Source organism: Colossoma macropomum, unplaced genomic scaffold (genome assembly GCF_904425465.1).
Source record: "Colossoma macropomum unplaced genomic scaffold, Colossoma_macropomum, whole genome shotgun sequence".
Lineage (NCBI taxonomy): Eukaryota > Metazoa > Chordata > Actinopteri > Characiformes > Serrasalmidae > Colossoma > Colossoma macropomum.
In genome coordinates this window covers 13,715,993-13,736,964 of record NW_023494799.1, presented here as the reverse complement: position 1 = coordinate 13,736,964, position 20,972 = coordinate 13,715,993, and the positions used below count along the sequence as shown (strand labels likewise).

The following is a 20,972-nucleotide window of genomic DNA, read 5'->3' as shown; positions in this document are numbered from 1 at the left end:
GGACCGGAGACAGGACAGCATGCTGGACACACTGTGACACGTCTGTAAAAATAACGACAGCCCGCAGGATCAATTAAGCGCCGACTTCCTAATAGTGTCATTAGAAGTGATTTCCAGCCCTGTCAGTCCATATTGATAGCCCTGATTTGAACAAATAATTTTGGACTTCCGCCCAATGACTGCTGGGATAGGCTCCAGCTCCCCCTGCAACCCAGAAGGATAAACGGCTTGGAAAATGTGTGTGTGTGTGTGTGTTTTGGGTTTTTTTGGATGATATGTAACCTGAGCTGCAGAAAAACATAAAATTTTAAATTTGCTGTTTTTGTGATGTCACAAAAACCAACATACATTCATGTATCTGCTTATTCAGCCTACAGCAGTTTATCCCTGCCCATTTACTTTGAAGTTATACAGTGTGGTTCAGCCCAAACTGCTTTTCCAACGAAGCACAATACAGGGTAACCAATCAGAACAGACGCCAATCTTAAAGGAACAGTAACAAAAAAACAGCTTTTAAATTCGAAGGAATAAAGAGTTTGGAAAACGGCACGTAGAGATGTATTATGACTGTTTAGGTACATGAATCTACGGTGAAACACAAGAAAAATGTATTTGTTAAAAATTTGGTTTAGTTATTGCTGATTGCTGCTTGTTTTATTGGTATTAAGCAGGTATCAACTTCTCTATAAATAAATCATAAGAGTGAATAAAGATCTAAAGTTTCCAGTGCTGCTTCTCTTTCACTAGTGTGAGGCCTCCCGAACTTTCTGAATGTCTCGCTCTTGCATGTTTTTTTTTTCTTTCCCTTCATTTTAGATTCCTCTGAGGAGGATGTTCTCGAGGAGAATGGGGAATTAATGCGGCTCTTAACAGAGTAGAAATTAGGCCCTGTGAATACAAATTACTGCCATTGTGACAAAAGAAAGATGGAAGAAAGCATCCAGACGTCTTTTCTTTTCCTCACCCCCATATCTTTTGCCGTGTTCGGCCCTTGAAGCCGAAGCCTGAGAGGACTGGGACAAAAGAACGATCATCAATTCATTCATAATGAGAAGGTGCTTAGTTTCTTTCTTTTCCCCTCCCAAGTCAACCTCAAAAAAAGTGTAATGCTGCTTTTTGGAATTCTCCAGGTTTAAACCACTGATTGATGGTCCTCGAACATTCAAAGGAGAATCCCCAAAAGAGGTCAGACAGCCCAGACTGAGGCAGAGCACAAAACTGATGAGAAAAGGCAGAAGAGAGAACAAGATATGCTCAGTGCCTTTGTCTTGCCACTTCATACAACATCTGCAAAATAAAGTGCCGGCACAGTGGTTTCACCACAGAGCACTATCGCCATCAAGTGGTGAGTTTCAGAATTTCCACCAACACCAAAACACAAACATAATGAATGAGACGATACTTATTTTATTGGCATATTATTTGAAGCACTGGACAGCATAGTGTTGATGTGGTCAAATTGGATACAACACGCAAGAATCTCAGCATTCACCATCAACAACATGCAAAGCACACAAGCATTCATTTGACCCCACTTGATGACCACATCTAATGATGTTGACACCAGAGGTGAACAGAGGAAAACCATAATCTGAATTGCAGTGGTTTAATGTTTTTTTGCCAAGTTTTGTCAGAACTGGGAATCAATTATAGGGATACACTGATATGGGAACTGCATCCAATATCCGATATTTTTCCAGTGCTGATACCTGATACAAACATTTACATAATGCAAAAATTAGGACTACAGCTACAGATTAGCATTCCAAAGACATATAACATTCAGATGTAGAGGGTTATAAGTGTGGAAAAATGAATAAAATGCAGACATTTTCACGCAGCAGCCCAGCGTCACCGAAAGACAGTTGTATGCAGAAGTTCAAACACTCCCTGGCAAATTATATTTTGTTGAATTTCTTAGTGAAAATAGGTTAATAAACTTAAATATGGCTACATATCTTCATAAAAACCTTCCAATTTTAGTCTGGTAAAACAAACACCACTGCAAGTACACAGATCAGCAGACACACTTTCTGACAGCTTTTGGTCCTCAGTTCTGGTAGCTGAAATGCAGCTAGTGAATCAAATCCAACATAAAAGATATTCCTTTTTTCATGAGTAATTTATATAAAATAGGTACATAACTACAGAAAGCATTTTGCAGTGTGAGTAACTTTCAAAAGAAAAATCAAAAATATGATTTTCTGCTGCACATAAACATTTTCGGTAAAGAAGCTAATACTCTTCTAATGCATTATTATACTTCAACAGCAGTGTTACATTTGGCAATAAAAACATTCAATTATGATAAAAAATATAACTAAGAAATACATATATATTTTCTTTTTAAAGCAAGTTCTCTGACTGATTAATAATATTAATAATGTTCAGCATAGAGTTAAAAAAGGTGAGTAGAGCCATGCTATAAGGCTGGCAATGGTTTTTAACTCCAGTCCCACTGGACCACTTGTCCTGCACAGGTTTCAGGTATTCACTGCTCCACCACACCTGATGCAGCTCATGAAGACCTTGATACTTGGCTGATAAGCCCCAGATACAGCTAATCTCATCAAGATTCACATATTTTCAGTGGTTGAAACATAAGGTAACGGGAATTTAAAACAACTATTACTCCAATATTACATACTCCTTCTGTAAAAAATATGCTGCTATTTTTTGTTTGTAATAGTCTTAGTTGATTATCTTAGTTTGTTTTCACTTGCTTTATTTTCTTCCTCATTGTTTACTCGTACTATTAACTTGTATGTTCTCGTATTTTATTTCAAGGCCTGTTTCATTAATTTTTTTATCTTGTTTTATTTATCATTGGGTTTTATTGTCATACAAATCAGTTTCTTAATCTGCTATGATTCTGATGATTTCTTCTCGAGACACTTGGCTGCACTGTAAAAGAGGGCTGCCCTCAAGCTTAGATAAACAATGATGGATAGAGCATTCAAATCCACTAAACTCCTCCTAATTGTGTCACGGGATTGGCTGTTGAGTGCAAGTGCCATGCATCCATTTGCATGCGCATGAGGATTAATCATAGCTCAAGTACTTGAACTTTGGTTAACAAAGAAGGTAGTGAACACCACCATCATAAAACAAGGCGTTTTGGGGCAGGGAATTGCTGAAACCATGCAGGGCAGCGGGTCCCCAGGACTGAAGCTGAAACCTCTGCTGTAAGACAATCAACATTATTCTCAGGCATTTTGAATAAAGTTTAACCACTACAGTCTACGATAGTTTAATAAAAAATCGTCTTATAATAGTGAATAAGGCATGATCATATTAGCACAGTGATGGATAATAAGAAAGTGGTATAACAGCAGGAGTTTATATTAGAAGTGGATATGTTTGCGTAAGATGTCCCCACACGCCTTTTTTCCTTTACTCCAACATGTGACCTGTTCCTCCCACAAAACATTGTGCACACATATTGAATGTACCATTTTAAAATATGATTTAAAGATAAAGTACATTAAAGCAAATACCTAAGGCTATACAGTAACAGCACTGTATCTTCTCAGAAAGGCAATTCAAATAACCCTGACCTTCTAGGATGGAAAGTACATATGACAGTACGTCACATACTGATTGCTGTGAGGCCTCTACCTATAGTTTTTCATTTTGCATATACTGAATATATATTGAATAAAGTGAAAAAGCACAAGAATACATCAAAGGTCCTGCATCAATCTGCAAGGTTGGCTAAAAAGTGGATTTTCTTTCTTCTTGTATTTTCACGGTCATATAGAGTTTTCTCAAATCTGGCAGAGAACACTAAGCAATTTAAGACAAAAAAAAAATTAGTAATAACCAACTACCAAAGAGTAGTAACGCAGGAGAGATTTAAGGCTGGAGTTTGGCTCCCATCATGGAAATACATGGACTCTGTTCTATTAAGCACCGTGAATTTCATTATGAGCCTTCGATGAGCCCTGTTGTTGTGGACGTTTACTTGCGGCTGACGGTTTCAGCCAGCTTCTTCAGTCTCTTCTTCAGCTCCAGGGGGAACTTCTCATAGCACTTCTTGCACACAGGCTTCATGTCAAACTCCACAAACTTGTTTCTGCAAATAAGGCAATAAAGTGGTTCAGTTTAACATCTGTTTGTTTAGAAACATATAATCACATACTACTTTTTATATGATCTGAAGGTGTGTCTGAGCCCTGTCAGAGTTCAATTACGGACCAATTCATTTAAAATACTTGGCGTCCCATACAAGGATTAAGTTCTGGTCTTTGACTAAATGGCAATGCCAATGTCAATGATGGGCCTGGTTGAATTAGCTTGTTGTTTAAAAATTGTAATATTTTGTAGCAAGCTGTTTAAAGGGCCCATATCATGGAAATAATGAGTTTGATGTACTGTATAATCATTGCTAGTCCATACAGGCCATGTTTGGAGCTGTAAAAATGGTCTGTTTTGAATTCATTGTTTCTATGAAAACAACACATTTACGCATATCCCCCTGTTCAGGATACATAGTTCAGCTCCACCCATTCTTGCTGAAGTTATAGGGAGTGTTTCAGCCGGGACTGCTTTTTGAATGAGGCAAATTGTTGGAAAATTGTTGTAAAAGTGAATTATAAATGTTTTTGGTACATAAAACCACACAAACGTTAAGTGGCCCTTAAGGAAAAAAATAAAATACATGAAAATTAAAATGGATAAAATTGAATTGTTCCTCTTTAGCTCTGTATCAATTACTGCCTTTGAAGCATCATCACGTTACTTATCATTGCTGATATCCCTTTACATCGTCCTACTGCACAAGTCAATAATTGATGATTAATAATAACTTTTTAGTCCAGTTTCAGGCGTAATTGGGGTCTGGAAAACTTATATTTGAGTTACAGTACAACATGCATGACTGCTCCATCCAAGATCTCAGAAACATCAACTGGGCAGTAATGGGGAAAATAATAAAACCAGAAATTAGGAACTACTGGCAATTACTTGTGAAAATGTAAAAATAAAAGCTGATATTGCATAAAACCAATAAAGCATTCCCAAAAACAAATAAAAGTGAGGGGGAGGGTGCAAAATGAAGACTGACCCAAATATAAGCGAAGGAGGATGAGCAAGGAAAAAAAAGAGGACAAGGAGACAGAAGAGTTACAGACAGACAGCAGCAGTCTTCTTCTTCCGCTCACGAGTGTCACGTTCTCGTTTAGCAAGCCGCCGTTTCAGCTCCTCAGGCAGACGGTCATAGCAGTGCTTACAAACCGGCTTCAGGTCAACCTCCACAAATTTGTCCCTATGAGGCCACCGTTGCAGCCCAGCAAGGGAGAGGAATTATGATGGAACAGAGAAAGGCAGGAAGATGCAAGATAGGTTTTTAAAAGAAGAGAAAGAACAGAGGACAGAGATGAGGTATGATGTATTGGTAACAGCAGAGGTAGAGAAAAGAATGGAGTGGGAAAAGACAAAGACAAAGACATTAGCAACAGACAAACATCTGCCAAGAGTACTGAATTAGAAGACACACACAGAGGGTTGAAGCGCAAAAGCACTGAGTGTAAGCATACTTGTACTTGGACAAGCAGCAGAGGGAGCAACAAAGCAAGGTAGAGAGTGAGAGTGTGCCTGTCTACAACACTTACTTCAGGGTGAGCTTGGTGTTGCAGGTGGAACAGGAGAAACAGTTGACACACCAGGCCTTGTTCAGAGCAGACACGACTGCAACAAAAGACAAATATATTAACAATCATCAAACCTGTCACAGTGAGAACTGTAAAAACAATGCATGGTAAACATGAACACACAGCACTTGATTAACTTTGATGTAACATCTGAACCTTGATTTTCTCATAAGCACAACTCTTAACTATTTTCTGAAATTGCATGAAATTATCACCCCAGGTAGCTGTTCATATGGTCCTACAAACACAATAATCAACAGTGGATAAGGAACCAAAAGTACCTTCATAGAATATAACACGACAAACATTCAGAATTGGACATAACAAAAACGACCTTCAAGGGATCACAAGAAGTGATCCTTCTTGACCTATTAAAGGTCTCTATTTGTGTCCAGGTGGCAAGAAGTCCTGGTGATCCTTCATCATCAACTTCAGCAAGGGCTGACATGATCATGAAGTTTCAGCTGACAATTAACTGTCATACAAATTATTGCAATTAACAATTTTATTGTCTTTTCATGCTCATTGTATGCATTTAGTAAAGTGGCTTACTGGCCATTTTGCTTCCTAACTGTGTTTACTTAGTAGCCAAAGCTGGTATACTGATACACCACATTGCTGGGTACATGCAGGCTCTCTAACATAAATGCCTCAGTTACACAGAATCATGTGTCAAACAAAGCTTGTATTTTCTGAGTGAAAATATAAGCAAAAAAAATAGAATTTCATTCACAATGCATTTTCTGCTTTCATTTATATTTATATGCCTCAACATAACACACTCAATTTATATTTTGCTTGTTGCAGCTTAAAATTACTGTGAAATCTAATGACTGTGGAAAATGACTGTAGTCAGCTAAAATAACCGTGATTATCTCAAATGATCACGATCATCTCAAATATTTTGTAATAATTGTGACAGGCCTAACCGCTGTAATGATACTCAACACTGCGGACAGCTTAATTCCTGAGATCAGGTGTTCCCATTCCCAGTCCTGGGGATCCACATAATATGTACACTTTTCTGCTTTTCCTCATTTAGCACATCTGATTAAACTCATCATTGAATTAGCAAATGTATGCACTAGATAGATTTTCCTGTTGAAGTAGGAAAAACACATTTCTCATATACAATAGTTAGTTTAGTACTTCTGTATATGATTTGCCATGCATCAAGGAAAAAAATGCTGAATATCAAAACAACTGGTTTTCCTAGGTGGGATATTACAGTGTCACCACTAAGCCAAGGGCTCCATGACAATTTCAAGTACACTGTCATTAGACAGAGCAGTGTAGAAGATAATTACCATCGCCTTCAATCACACGGTTGCAGTGGTAGCAGACATCACCGAAAAGCTGTCAGAATGGATGGATAGAACAAGTTCAATGAGATTCATTTAGATATTTAGACATGTATTCATTCATTTAGACAGTGTATAATCAGCATTATTACTATCACAAGCCAGAAAGTGCAGGACATGCAACATATATTTAATGTACAAAACATTCATGTCTTTACCAGTCTATATAATACAATATTCCAGCACAAACAGGCATCTTAGTCTACTCAATCAACAGCATATTCAGACTATGTAGGGAAGACAGTTTTATTTGGACGGCAGAGCACTGTTTTACCTGGTTGTAGTGAGTCTCACAGTATGCCAAACCTTTCCTCTCATAATGGCGATGCCCCAAGAAAGGTTTCTCACACTTGGCACACACAAAATGCTGCAAACACACACACAAACAGCAGCAATTTAAGCAATCAACTTACAGTAACATGAAATCAGGATATGTGAAAGATTTATTATAGGCGTGTTACTGAACAAAACGTTAAACATCAAACAGAAAAGACATGGGCAATTGAAATATATGTACACAGTGCCTATACACAGTTCAAACTGCTCCCAATATGATTTATTTCAAAATGGAGATGCTGTGAAGCACTGAAGAGGTAAAAAGCTTTTTACGGTATTCATTCAAGAGGATTGGTATCAATTTCAGCATGTGCTAAACATGACATGAAATCTAACCTAACCTTTATGGGTGTTAAAGACAAAAATATATTGTGCTGAATATGCGTTCTCAACACACTTACCTCAACATGCCACTGCTTGCCCATGGCGTTAACCACGCGGCCTTCGATAGGCCTTCTGCAGGCTCCACAGATGGGCACACCCATTTTATCATGGCATGGGAGGCAGTAGAGCTCTCCTTTCAGCTCTCGAGCATCAGCAGTCAACTCCTTACTGTGGGGGGAAAAAAAAAAATCCCACATCACACATTAAACACATTCATACATCTACAACAATCAACACAAAGGCATGACCTCTCTGACCTCAATGATTCAGTATCATTATGACTCTTTAGGAAATAATTAAATGCACCATGAAATAAAGTTTAATGAGAATTTGATTCGATTTTTTTGGTGATGACATTAAAAACTCAATACACAAATCTGACTGGCAAAACTATTTGCACAGTAATGGAATATAAACAATGAAAATTCAGGTATTACCCAGAGAGGCACAATAAAGCATAAAAGGTTGGTAAGTGACGCAAAAACATTTCTGTTACTTTGGTGCTGTCTCGTCCTGCATTATTTCAAAACCAAAAATATTCAAATCTGCACACTCACATGGTCTCCAAAGAAGGGTATTTTCAAGCCAAGGTGCTGGTTACCATTAGCTTAGTTAACATGATAACAGCGCTGCTCACAACATAACATGTTTATATCAGGCTATATTATAAAAGACCAACACAAGTTCAGAGGATAATGATTCAAATCTGAGGCAGCAGCTATGCAAAGACTTTTGCCAATTCGATTCAGTACATCCCGCTTATAGATTAAGACTGAGGTAACAATCTGACAAATCTGTCTACATACACGCTACAAGTAATCCGATCCAAAATTACACACATGCTTAAAGAGATAGACGAGTAGCAGAAAGCAGAGCTTGTGTTTTTAATAGCTTTAAAATTATGGTGGAAAAAGTACTTCACATGTACTTATTAAAGAAGGGCGAGAGAAAGATGTCATGTTCTGAGACACATAAGCTTGACGTTTAAGTTCAAAACAAACTTTGTCTCCTCTGCAGATCAGTTTCTGTGCCCACCACAGTGAATGTTACAAACTTCTGCTATGAAGTAAATGCACGTGCAGAGCGTACTTAAACTTTCCGATTGGAAATGTAATGTGATACAGGCGTTTACATGGTTATTATTCTTTTATTTAATGGATTATTTGCAGAATTACCTACTTTGTTCAGTTGGATAGAAATTGTATTCTGAATCCTCAATCTTGTCACCGTTTACAAATAGCGTCAAAATCTTGAAACACTGCAGTATACCTTATTACCATTCTCCTGCCCAACCCTAGCACATACTTTTTAAATATTATAGGACTGGCCCAAACAGCATATAACAGACTTCAAATACTGGTGGTACAAATGGCAGTATTTCCAAACGAGTCCCCGAATATTTGTTCTTGAACCACTCCATACATACATACACACATACATCATCTAAACCTAAACCTAAATCTAAACATCTTCTGTGTTATAAACTGTAATATACAGACCTCCTAAGCGAATTGTTTTTGGCAGAAATTGCAGAACCAGTATCAGTGGTATCCACAAGCTATGATAAAATTCTTATCTCTGGAGAATTTAACTTACATACTAATAATTCATCAGACAATAATGCATGAGAATTTATTAGACTTCTAGGGACATTTGATTTGCAGCAGCACATGGGCAGCTCTACCCACAAGCTAGGTCACATCCTGGATCTGGTGATCATTAAAGGTTTAAAACACAAACGTGTCCCTCATCTCTGATGTTTTCATATCAGATCACTTCTGTATATTCTTCCAAGCCAGTGAAGTAAGGAAGAAAGTGTCAGAAAACTATTTGAAAAAGCGTTACAACTCAGGAACTGCTGAGAACTTGACAACTTAATACCGAAAAACTGAAATACTGATACTTTACTCTTGAAACTCAGAGAAAAATGCTTTATGAGAAGCCAGGCTCTTTAGATTTATATACCAAACATGAAGTATGAAACCTGGTTATAATCTAAGACTCTAAGCTCTGTTATAGCCTGCATGTAAATGCAGTCATGAAAGTAGCCTTTTATCATTTAGAAAATATTGCTATTTCTATCTCAGATCAATGCAGAGAAACTTGTTAATGCATTTGTTACAACCAGAGTAGATTACTGTAATGCTCTTTTTACTGGGCTTCCTAAGAAAACAATACATTATCTACAACTCCAACAAAATGATTTTAACAAAAACTAAAAAGGAAGATCATATCACTCCCATTTCGAAAGACCTGCACTGGCTAACTGAACTTCAAAATACATTTTAAAATTCTGCTCCCATTTTTAAAGGTTCTATATGACCTCCCCTGTGCACCTCACAGAACATCTATGTTCTAACACATGATCTTAGATCTGCAGATATTGGCCTTCTGCAAACAACTTCTGTAAAATACAGAAAACATGGAGAGGCACATGCACACCATATTTTAGTGTGTTCTTTTTTTCCTCTATACTCAGTAATGCTACTTCTTTCAGTTTTAACAGAAATATTACAGTGTTGGTTTAAATTTATGCATTAAACTAAACCAACTACAATTTAATTTTAACATTTTCCATTTTTCAGTCTAAGCTGGAGAAATGTTTTGCGGTAGACTGACCGATCAGCTATTAAAAGACTGTCGCTTACTGTCATGTACACCCATTATTGTCATATACAGTATATAATGCAGTGTTTCTGTGTGTCCACTGACCCGCAGTTGCTGCAGTTGAAGTGGTCTGGATGGTACGGGTCGTTCTTGAAGATGAGAGGCTGCTCTTCAATTATGGCGTGGCATTTCTGACAAATGTACTTCCCCAGACCACGAGCCTTCTCCCGATTATGACATGGACGACACAGGTGACTGAAAAACACCAACACACACCAAGTCTCAATAACTGAATGATGACTCTGGCTCCCCAAATTTAATTTCATTCATCATTGCTAGAGTTGCAGTTTCGTATAGATGCAACCGTTAAGAAATACAGTGATTTGCTACAACTGCATGAGACAGAGAAGACACTGTACACAGGCTGGAAACTCTGGGAAACAGAAGTGTCTAAGCACTTACCGGCCAGCATTTTTGACAAATCCAACATCAGCCAGCACAGCCTGACAAAGGTCACAGCAGAAGCAGTCAGGGTGCCAGCTGTTGTTCATGGCTTTTATCACACGGCCAATGATGAACTCTCCTATAAGCATGAGGAGGATTTACTGTAAGCTGTGTCAATAACAGATAATAAAGCACATAAACTCAATAAACATGTACCAGTAATCATGTTGGCACTGAATTATTTCTACAGGCCCACAATAGAATAAATTCAGACAGTTGATAGTTTATGGAGAAACAAATCTGAATGGAGTTTGAGAATATTTGACAGCCCTAGGCAGTGTGTGTGCTTGATAATATATAATCTTACCACACTGGTGACAGCATGGGGCAAACAACATTTGGAAGTCATGCTCACAGTACTTCCTCCCTTCAAACTAGAGAGACAGAAAAATGAAAACCAATGTTTTAGCATGGTTTCATGCCCAAGGACAGATATCGTAACAGCAGAGCTTTCCATACTGTTTCAGATGGGGGTGGCCAATATGACAATATGTTATTGTTATTGTGCTAAAGTACAGTGTATTTTCAAACACCGAACTACTGCATATAGCACTTATGAAAAAAGATTTAGGACATATTTAGACCAACCACAGAGAGCCTGTGAACAACAACAACAACAACCAGTGTGCCTTTAATCATGCTGCTATATTTTTACTATATTGCACCATACTGATTTAATATGGGCATACTGTGGATATCATCAGTGATTAAAAGAACACTATTTTTTTTTTTCTTTTTATGTGGCACTACTACATTGTGATACATATTATATATCATGTAGAATTTTGCCATCATACCCGACACTACAGCACAATATCTATACAAAATTCTCTAGGAAGAGAATCACTCTAGGTAAGAAACAGAATGCAACATTACATGATACATAATACATACTACATAATGCATAATGCATAAATGAACCAAAGCACAAATGCAGGAGGTATATGACCATGTCCTTTTGACTGACAGCCATGCTTTACCTCATAGAAGAGTCCTTCTGGAAACTGCTGGAAGCACTGGGCACACACGAAGCACTGCTCATGATACAGCTCGCCATTACTATTGACAATCTTCTCTGCCGGGGCAAAGCCGCTTTTGCAACGTTCACATGCGGCATTTGCCAGGGCATTGGCCATATTGCTGGGGAGAGAACAATGTAAAGTTGAAAAAATGTTTTAGTCATTCACTACTGTACTATTTTTTCTGTTCCTCACTGGATAAACATGTATTCAACTGACTTTATTTAAAGAATCAAATCTAAACAATAACAAAGATGCCCAAATTAATAAACATTTATACTACAGGTTTGTCTGTAATAGAGTTTAACAGTACTCTAAATAAAATGGAGAGCATATTCCAGAGCATACTGGCACTGCAGTCAGAGTACAGAGCATTGGGTTAAAAAAGGAGTAGGGTGAAGTCATGACAGCAAATAGAAATCTGTAAAAGGGCACACTCACTCACTTTTGGTTGGGGTGTAAGTTTTCCTGAGCTCAGGTTCTCTACAAAAAGTTTACATTCAGGCTAAAACCACTGCAATTTTTGCATGTGGAATTTCATAAATCTTAATTTCTCTCTACCACTGCCTAACGTATAAAATACCAATTCTTTCATTATAAAAGAAAGCTACAACAAGCCATTATTTCCATTTAGAAGGCAGGCTACATCTTATGGGTCCAGGCTGTTTGTGTACCGCGGCATAATGAGAAATGCCAAGTAAACTTATGTGCTACAACAAAGAGCGCTACAGTCACATTAATTTTCACACTTGTATTCTTCACATAACAGAGCGGCGCCAATTTTTTATTTATTTATTTTTTTACACTGATGCCTTCAGTGAATCATCACATGGCCAATTCATATTCAGCTGTGCCTTAAATCTACATTTCACATGAGGATTCCTTCTCATTTAAACTATATAAATAAATTGGAACATGAAGGAAGTTTTTACATTACACGGACAAATCACATGTAACACATAAAACTGATAAATATACCATAGTTAAATATCTAATCTGCCAAATAGTTATAGTCATGTGCTACATTATGCTTTTTTTGCAGTCCAACATCTAGATGATAAGCTCTAACAATGTCTGTGTAAGAACAGAGTAATGACTCATGACTCACTGATTCATAACACACATATATTTGGAGTCCAATGAGAATAGTTAGAAAAGAAAAAATTAATATCATAGCTTATAGTTACTTTTGTAAACAGTCAGACTGCATGACTAAGAGCATTGACAGCTGCATAACTATTAGGAGTGGTTACATTACAACGACTGCAGTAGGAAATGTTCAAATTTCCTACAGCAACTCAGCTAACATGCTTACATCATGAGTGGGAAAAGGAAAGATGATTTAGCACATTAGAACATAGTTCTGTGGTGTGAACTACAACTGCCCGTGTCTTGAAAAAAAGCAAAGTGTGGAACTACGCGGAGCTGGAAATGACCTCCAAATAAGGCTGTATTATGAAACCCAGCACAAACCCATAATTAGTGCCTTTAAACAGCACTTCAATGCCATGACTCTAAACTTGACGTAAGTAAATACTTGATTGAGAAATGAACAAACCAATAGAAATGGTCCAAAATAACCTTATATGAAAGTATTATATTAGCAGACATTAAAACTTATCTTAAGTTATTTCTTTGCCTTCTCCTGTAGTTACTTTTAGGTACAAAGTTTCGTTTGGACAGCAAAATATATATTGCAAAATGACATTAATCACGGGTTTGTGTTGGGTTTCATATGAAAGTAATTCAATATGAAAGTAATTTTCTCTTATTTTATAGTCAGACTTCAAAGACAGATGTCAAAGTAAACACGATACCGCATTAACATGACAAATTATAAATGCCACTCGTTTTTTTTCAGCAAGTTTTCCTAGCTTGACCTATTGAACAATTCATGGTTCAATCCTGAAGCCAAGCTGTTTATGATCTGTATGCCTGATGGCAGTAGTCAAATACAGGTTTTAAATGACAAGTTCCATTATGGCTGTCTTGCGTAGGCAAAAGTGATTTACAGCAACTGCCATGGTGTGAATTTGTTTATCACTGAAGTACATTTGAGTACTTGTTCCATTTCAGCAAAGAGGGATGGAGAAAATATAGAGACATACAATTAAATGAAGCACTGCTTTTGCTCGTATTTATGAGTTACTGTATTTTACACTCTGCCCCTCCGAAACACAAGCGCTGTTGTTAAGGTTGTTAAGGATGTGACTGAGAAGGCAGATGTTACGCAACATTATCGCTAACTAGGCTAACTAACATTGTCCACTAAGGAGAATATACACTGAGACGAGTCCTCATCAGCATCCAATGCTGTACCAGTTAGCTTTACTTTTAGATCATATCTGAAGAGGCAGCCTCCGCTACCATACGGAATTTAGTCATATATAATTAAGTCCTAATACTTTTTTTCCCCTTATCTAATTTCAACATTTGTCGGCATACACATTCACACATATCGGCTGTCAGATAATTACAGTAATTAACTGTCAGTAGCTGGAGCTGTGCTGGGCTTCTGGGTGGAACAATGGGTAGTTTGATGGGTCAATCTAGAAAATGAGTTAACAGTGTAAAAAAAAAAAAATAGTTGCATTAAGCATTTGCCACATTTTCCAGTATGACAAACATCATGCATGCATTTTTGGCTTTGTAGTGCTTTTACTGTATTGCATTTTGTATGGCTTCGGAATCAAGGCTACGCATGGTTTGACTATTTTATTGTTTGGCCTTTTTAAAGAACCGCGATTACTCATTTAAACTTCAAGATAATCAGTAGATCATTAAAGTGTATATCAAAAATGTCTGCTGAATCCAGTGGACCATTAAGTCTGTCCGCTGTTGGACAAGGTCATCTGATCTAAAGTGTGCCCACAACTTACTCACACCTCCAGTCAGTCTGGCCTGTAACAGGTCAGAGCCTGAATGATTAAAGACATGTCTATTCCAGCTGCATCTCAAGTGACTCAGTGATTCCCTCCCCAGTTATTTCTACTGTATGACATCAGAGGTATCATACTAAGCAGTGGTCAGGCTAACATTACGATTTCTGGCCCACTCTTTAGTTCTTCCCATGGTAGCAAAGCAGCAAGATGAGTCCAGGGATAAGGACCCTGGTAACAACCCATTTCCTATTATGGTAATGTACAGTTGGGACTGACTCCTCTCCTCTCATCCTAAAGCCGGACTAAGCACTCAGCGCATGACTTCCTGAGCATGCCTGCACTGTTTTAAATAAAAATATGGACATAGATAAGACATGAGAAACGTCTCTAAATCAAACGCTTGAGGCAGGAGCCACGTTCTCTGGAGCAGCGTATATTTCAAGCTCTGTCTTGCGCTAGTGTTCTTGGCACACTAAAGAGATTTGACACAGTCATGGGAGATGGCTTGCCGAAGGGTTGAAACATCTGTTTGATTGTGTGTGTAAACTGAACCTTAAGACTACACAAGTAAGTGTGTGTGTGTGTGGTGTCTAAATATCAAGATCACACACTCTTACATGTAGCCTATGCAACCTCAGTTTTTTTTAAAGCAACATTACATTAAAGAACTGTGACTGATCATGTCTGCGTCTAAATATGAACAGACAGAAGCAGTTAAAATGATAAGTGAAAAATGAAGAATGGAAATCACTGGTTTTAGGTCAGCTCTTAGCAAAGAAATTAAAGGGGAAATGCACTGAATATTCAAAATATCTGCAAAATTGAATCATTAAAATGTAAGCAAAGTCACTCAGCGTGGTTTGATGTAAAATTCTCCACTTTAGAGAAACTCAAGACTCAAAAGATTCTTCACAGTGGTGGTGATGGGAACCAGATGTCTGAAGGGTTGAACTACTCTAAAAGCTACCTCAGAAGTTACTAGTTAAAATGTTCACCAATACTTCGCCTGATTCACAAAATGATTTTGGTCTAAACATATCACAAAATGTAACACAGTTTTTCCTTCCCCACTTATTTACTCTCATTACATACATTACATACAAAAACTCAAAAGATAGGCGTAGATTCGCTGGTCGTTCTTTGGCTGAATTTACACAGAACATGTTTTAAATAACTTTTAAGGAATGTTGATCTTGGCTAACTGTTAGCTAAATAAATGCATTTTTTGGCCAGCCCTGACAAGTTATGCAAAAAGTCCCTAAGGACAGAGAAAATATTTAGAAAACCTCAGCACAAGAACATCCAGCACAGCAGCAGCTTAATGTTGTGGACAGAGCTAACTAACGTTAGCTAACGTTACGTTTGATTCGTCTTTTCTCCAAAAGAAACTAACGTTACATTTTAAAGACTGCTGTTCACACAGCACTTCAACAGGTCAGCTAGGTTATATTAGCAATTGTTCCAGTAACATTGTATCCCAAATATCTACTGAAATATCTCCATAAATTACCTTACATAACCTAAACTATACACATCTGCCAAAGTTAAGGGATATTAAAGCCAAAGCGTCCCTTACCGATGACTTCTGTTAGCTGCTGGAAACGGGGACCAGCTAGCTGAGCCGCTGCCTGGAAAAAAATGTAGCTCGAAGGCAAACTAGATGGCAAACTACTTGCTATTCGTTTGAATGTGAAAGCAATACGCTTAAAGTTGTAAATTCTGTCAGAACATAGCTACACTCTTGCGTAAACAAAACCGTATTTAGTTAACGTTAAGTTAAGGTTAAGGTAATATTATGTAGCTAGGTCGCTAGCATCAGTAGCTAATGTCTCGCCTGCTAGGAAAGAAAGAGAAGTGAAGCCCGCACTCAGGAAAAAGGCAGCAAGTTCGCTTTGCCTTACCTGCCCGTCATGTCTGCCACACCCAGCATCCCCTACTAGACAGCTAATCCAGAAAGTGTATGGAGAGTCGACAGCTTTAAGCTAATTTTACATTAAGGGGCTCAAAAAAGGGGAAAGCAGCGTTAGCCTCCACTTTTCTTCGCTGGACTCGCAGTGAAGACGCCCTTCCTGCGGCCAGGGGAGTGTCGACAAATTGCTCCTAGATCTTCAACACGGACTTTTATGGTAAGAGGTCAGTTGCTCAGTTCACCAAAGCACGGAAAACAAAACACTTTGTATCCAGTTTGGTCAAAAGGGGTTTTAAAAAGCTTCGCTTAGTTATAGGGGTGCTTTTTTGTCCGAGACTTGAACAAGACTTCGAAACAAGAAGTAAAGCAAACACGAAATCTGACAGACTTCATTTATAAACACTAGGTGGCGGTGTTGAATGTGAGATTTAACCTAGCATATAAAGGGATAGTTCAGCGCAAAATCAAATTAACACAGTTTTCCCCTTACCCCAAAACGTAGTCAGTGCTGTTTGATGTCTGAAGTTTGCACCTTCACTTTTGAACTGGATCTGCGAAGCTAATATAATAGAAATGAATGTCACTGAAAAAGACTTAACCTGCTTACTTAGTTAGCTAGTCCATTACTTGTTAGCTACATTAGCCTTGTAGCTTCTGCTCAAAACTACAGCAAACTGTGGACAACAAACATGTCTTGGCTGATTACATCTGAGGTAAGAAGAGAATTGAAAGTAAGATTTTCCAGTAAGTGCACAATTATATTTTTAGGTTTTTTATGTGGTTTGTAGCCTTTTTTCTAATCAGGCCAGTATCTCAGTATCTCTTCTGTTTTTTTGCTGTTTGGTGATACACAAAAAGTGTAGCATTATCCTATCTGACCCGCAAAATTATTTTCATTTTCTATTAATATTAGGCTGTTTCACAATGCCCTGCACTACAATCCCCAGCATGCACTGCAGCATAATGTGTGTAGCCTATTGTAATGTGCATAATGTTGTGTACTGAAGCCTATTTATATGTTTATTCATTTTATTTGAATATTTTAAGTATTCATTGTGTGATATTTCAAGGTTCATTTCAACTGACTTTATTTTGATGTTGGTGATTTGGTGTATTTTGAATAAACAATGGCCAGCTCAGGTTATAGCAAAGTGTTATTTAACAATCAATTAAAAACACAAAAGACGTTCTCTGGCCCACAGATTAGAGGTTTTTTAACATGGCCCTTTTACTGAGTGAGTCTGACACCCCTGGTTTAGAAACACAGTCCTTGTTTTGCTCTTTCATTCTAAACACTGCACTGATCTCCACAGCCTTTGACATTACTGTCATGGTTAACCTGTTTTCCACCTTGATCCATGCAAAGTTATGGATCACTTCCTTCCGTGAGTGACAGAAGTGTCTGGCCTGCTAATTAATATTCATGGCCACATAAAATAGGTAAATTACTGTCTGCCCTGGGGGTGCTAAAGTGAAATGAAAAGATAATGTCAAATAAAAAGGAGCCACCCACCGCCATCATTCCCTTCAAGGTCATTACTGCTTTGTGAGGGTTGAGACCATATTATGTATGGTGGAAACCACGACGATAATTCATCACCTAAGACTTTTAGGCTGGAGATAAATGATCGCCACCCTCCTACCTTTTACATGCACACAAACGCTCACATGCACAGCCTACAGCGTCCACAGGTGCAGATACGGTACCCGGTCATAACTCTTCATAACGGAGGAAAATGACCACAGGCCAAATGGTCATTATTTCCCTATTTATCATTAAGTTAAATCAGCTTTAGCACAGGTTCTGTTTTACTCTAAAAAAAGAAAAACAGCAATACCTCTATTTCTCTGATGCTCACCCAGTATTGCATTATGATTATGATGGACATCTGTGAAACGTTTTATATCTCTATGAGTTAGATGGAATCAGACAGATGCGAGAGGATCCTGGAGACTGTATCCAGAAAGTGGGGATTTCTTTATTTTTGTAGTGACATTGTCCCTTGGGGGACAAAAACCTGTATCTCATCTTTTTTCCTGTTCCTGTTGCCTGCATTATTGTCTGTGTACAAATAGCATTACTAATGTTTTAATGCTCTGTGAATGATAAATATAGATCCATATCAATGCAGCCCAGAATACCTGAGCGCCACTGAAAGACAGTTAAAGCTTCCGGCCCCTGGATGGCTCAATAGCAAGCGAGAACGGAGCCTGCTGGTGTTTTCCTGCAGGCTTTAATAATGCAGAGCTATATGTCTCTGAAGAGCGTTAATGTGGCCCGTGCTGCTTGATAATGGCTATTGAAGAATGGACTGCAGTCTGGGGGGCCTTAAAGGTGGACATTATAGCTCATGAGAAGCATTCTCCTGTGGAGAGAGGTAGTTAGATTTTGCAATATGGGTTAAAATGAGGAGCATGAAAGGAAGTTCATTGACAAACATGCGCACACACATACACTTTTACAGACACTGAGCTGCACTGAACTAGAGATCACAGGAAGAAATATCAATACAAGTGCCTAGAAATGCTGATTTGATCTTCTGGAAAACATTGTGTGTCTGTCAATAGCAATGTTTCCATCCAATTTCACAAATTGCAAGCAATAAAATGAAGATAGCGTTTTTAAATATTTGTGATTTTTGCTGCCCATCAGTTTAGTTCCATATTACTCACTTTTAGCAACAAAAAGCTTTAAGTTATATCATTTCCTTTTGGTTTATCCAAAAAAAAGAAAAGTTGTATTTGACATGTTTCCATCTCTAATTTCATGTATGTTGCAAACTGTGTGCCCTTGGCTTCCTGACAACAAATTATTTAACTTGAGAGATCCAGTTTCTCTGCTGTGTAGAGCTGTTTTAGCACTATATTTGGAAAGGCTGTAGGCTTTTTGGACTTCTGTCTCTGTCTCTAAGTCTCTGTCACTAAGTGTTTAAAAGTGGCAGCATAATTTTAAAGCACTCTCATCTCTTCCTTCATCCAGCTAAACCGGTAGGCCATGCTGTTTGTGTTTGTTATAAGAGGAATAAGAGGGAAATCTGTAACGTGTCACTAAATGTATGTGTAAATGCGTTCTCTCTCTCAAAAAAAGGAAAGCTCCCAATGAGGTTTTCGAGACATTTTATGTACCAGTAAGCAAAGTTGAACAGAAAAAATGTTTTGGATGGAAACTTGTCCCAGGAGGGTCAATGAAGTGTGTATGTTTGCTCAAAATGGCAAACACTGACTTTATTCTCACTTTCTCCATGTATCATTCGCTCTGCACAGATCCATCTCCCCAGCCAGGCATGTCAAACTGGGGTCCTTCTGGGCCACAGGTCTGCAGAAATAAGTACTTTCCATCTTCTAAAGGTACAGTCACACTTGTGTTTTGTCAAAATGTCCTGAGCAAAAGTGCTTTCATTTCAATGGGATATGTTCCAACAAACAGTTTAGCAGTGCTGACTTCCAGAGCCAATAACTTTTGCATGCAAAAGTTTGCATCAAATTAGACTTTGGGTAACTTTAGCATGTGAATTTGTGACCTCAACCAACATCACTGCTGTTTTGGCTGTGTTGAGCTCCAAATGGGCCTCCTTTCATGTGGCAGTACAGAAAATCAAAAATGAAGGAAACACAACAGCAGGTTAACAAACCTCTTAACATTGCACACTGCCTATAAATAAACACAGAAATTATGTTTACAGTAGGTGATTTAGATAACTTCCTAACCGCTATGTTAGCTTCTTGACTAACCACAGCTGCACACACAGGTCACTCCACTGCCACTAACCACACCAGTTACATACACTTTTTTTGCTACAGATCAGTGTGCAGCACCATCATGGGTATATAACAAGTATTTTCTCTTTTGTGTTTTTACTGTTTATAGTTAACGAGTTAGCTAGTTTGGCAACAGCACCAAAATGGAGGATTCTTTTCATTTCCAATCTTCCGCTCCAGCCTTGGTTACATCCTATTCACAGGTTTTTGATAGGCTGCAGTGGTCTAGGTTTAGGTTTGGAAAACTTAGCTTATGAGTTGAATCAGGTGTGTTTAATGAGGCAGGGCCCTAAACTCTAAACTGCCTTGACCTGGCCTGGTACTCTAGTACGAGAATCCAACACTGTTTTAGATGATTTATAGGCACAAAATGAAAATAGTTGTCCAAAATGATATATTGTATCATTATCTATGTAATGCTTGCATTCCACCTAAAACATTTTATTTAGTGAAGGAGTAATAACTATCACTGCGTTTGCTTAGCAAAAGAGTGGACATGTTGACTCTAAAGAGTCATATAACAAGGAACTACTTACCAACTGAGCTTCCCAGCGTTCCTC

General features: G+C 38.0%; 1 protein-coding gene across 1 annotated transcript; it reads right to left on the bottom strand.

Annotated features, from left to right (window-relative positions):
• Positions 1 to 1,387: 1,387 nt before the first annotated feature.
• lims1 (LIM and senescent cell antigen-like domains 1) lies at positions 1,388 to 17,031 on the bottom strand. The gene is made up of 10 exons (XM_036586353.1): positions 16,646 to 17,031; positions 11,824 to 11,983; positions 11,151 to 11,217; positions 10,802 to 10,922; positions 10,445 to 10,594; positions 7,750 to 7,900; positions 7,287 to 7,379; positions 6,959 to 7,007; positions 5,613 to 5,688; positions 1,388 to 4,075 (listed from the first exon to the last, which is right to left on the bottom strand). Exons 1-10 carry the CDS (start codon positions 16,672 to 16,674, stop codon positions 3,961 to 3,963), a joined length of 1,011 nt encoding a protein of 336 aa, XP_036442246.1. The 5' UTR covers positions 16,675 to 17,031; the 3' UTR covers positions 1,388 to 3,960.
• Between the last annotated feature and the right edge of the window lie 3,941 nt (positions 17,032 to 20,972).

Bases quoted from the DNA above. Each gene is read 5' to 3' on its own strand.
- lims1 (XM_036586353.1), bottom strand. From the start codon at position 16,674: ATGCTGGGTGTGGCAGACATGACGGGCAG. The intron at 7,901-10,444 runs GTCAGTGGACAC...TTCCCCCCACAG, and splicing joins TTCAACTGCAGCAACTGCGG to TAAGGAGTTGACTGCTGATG. The intron at 7,380-7,749 runs GTAAGTGTGTTG...GTGTGTTTGCAG, and splicing joins GCAAGCAGTGGCATGTTGAG to CATTTTGTGTGTGCCAAGTG.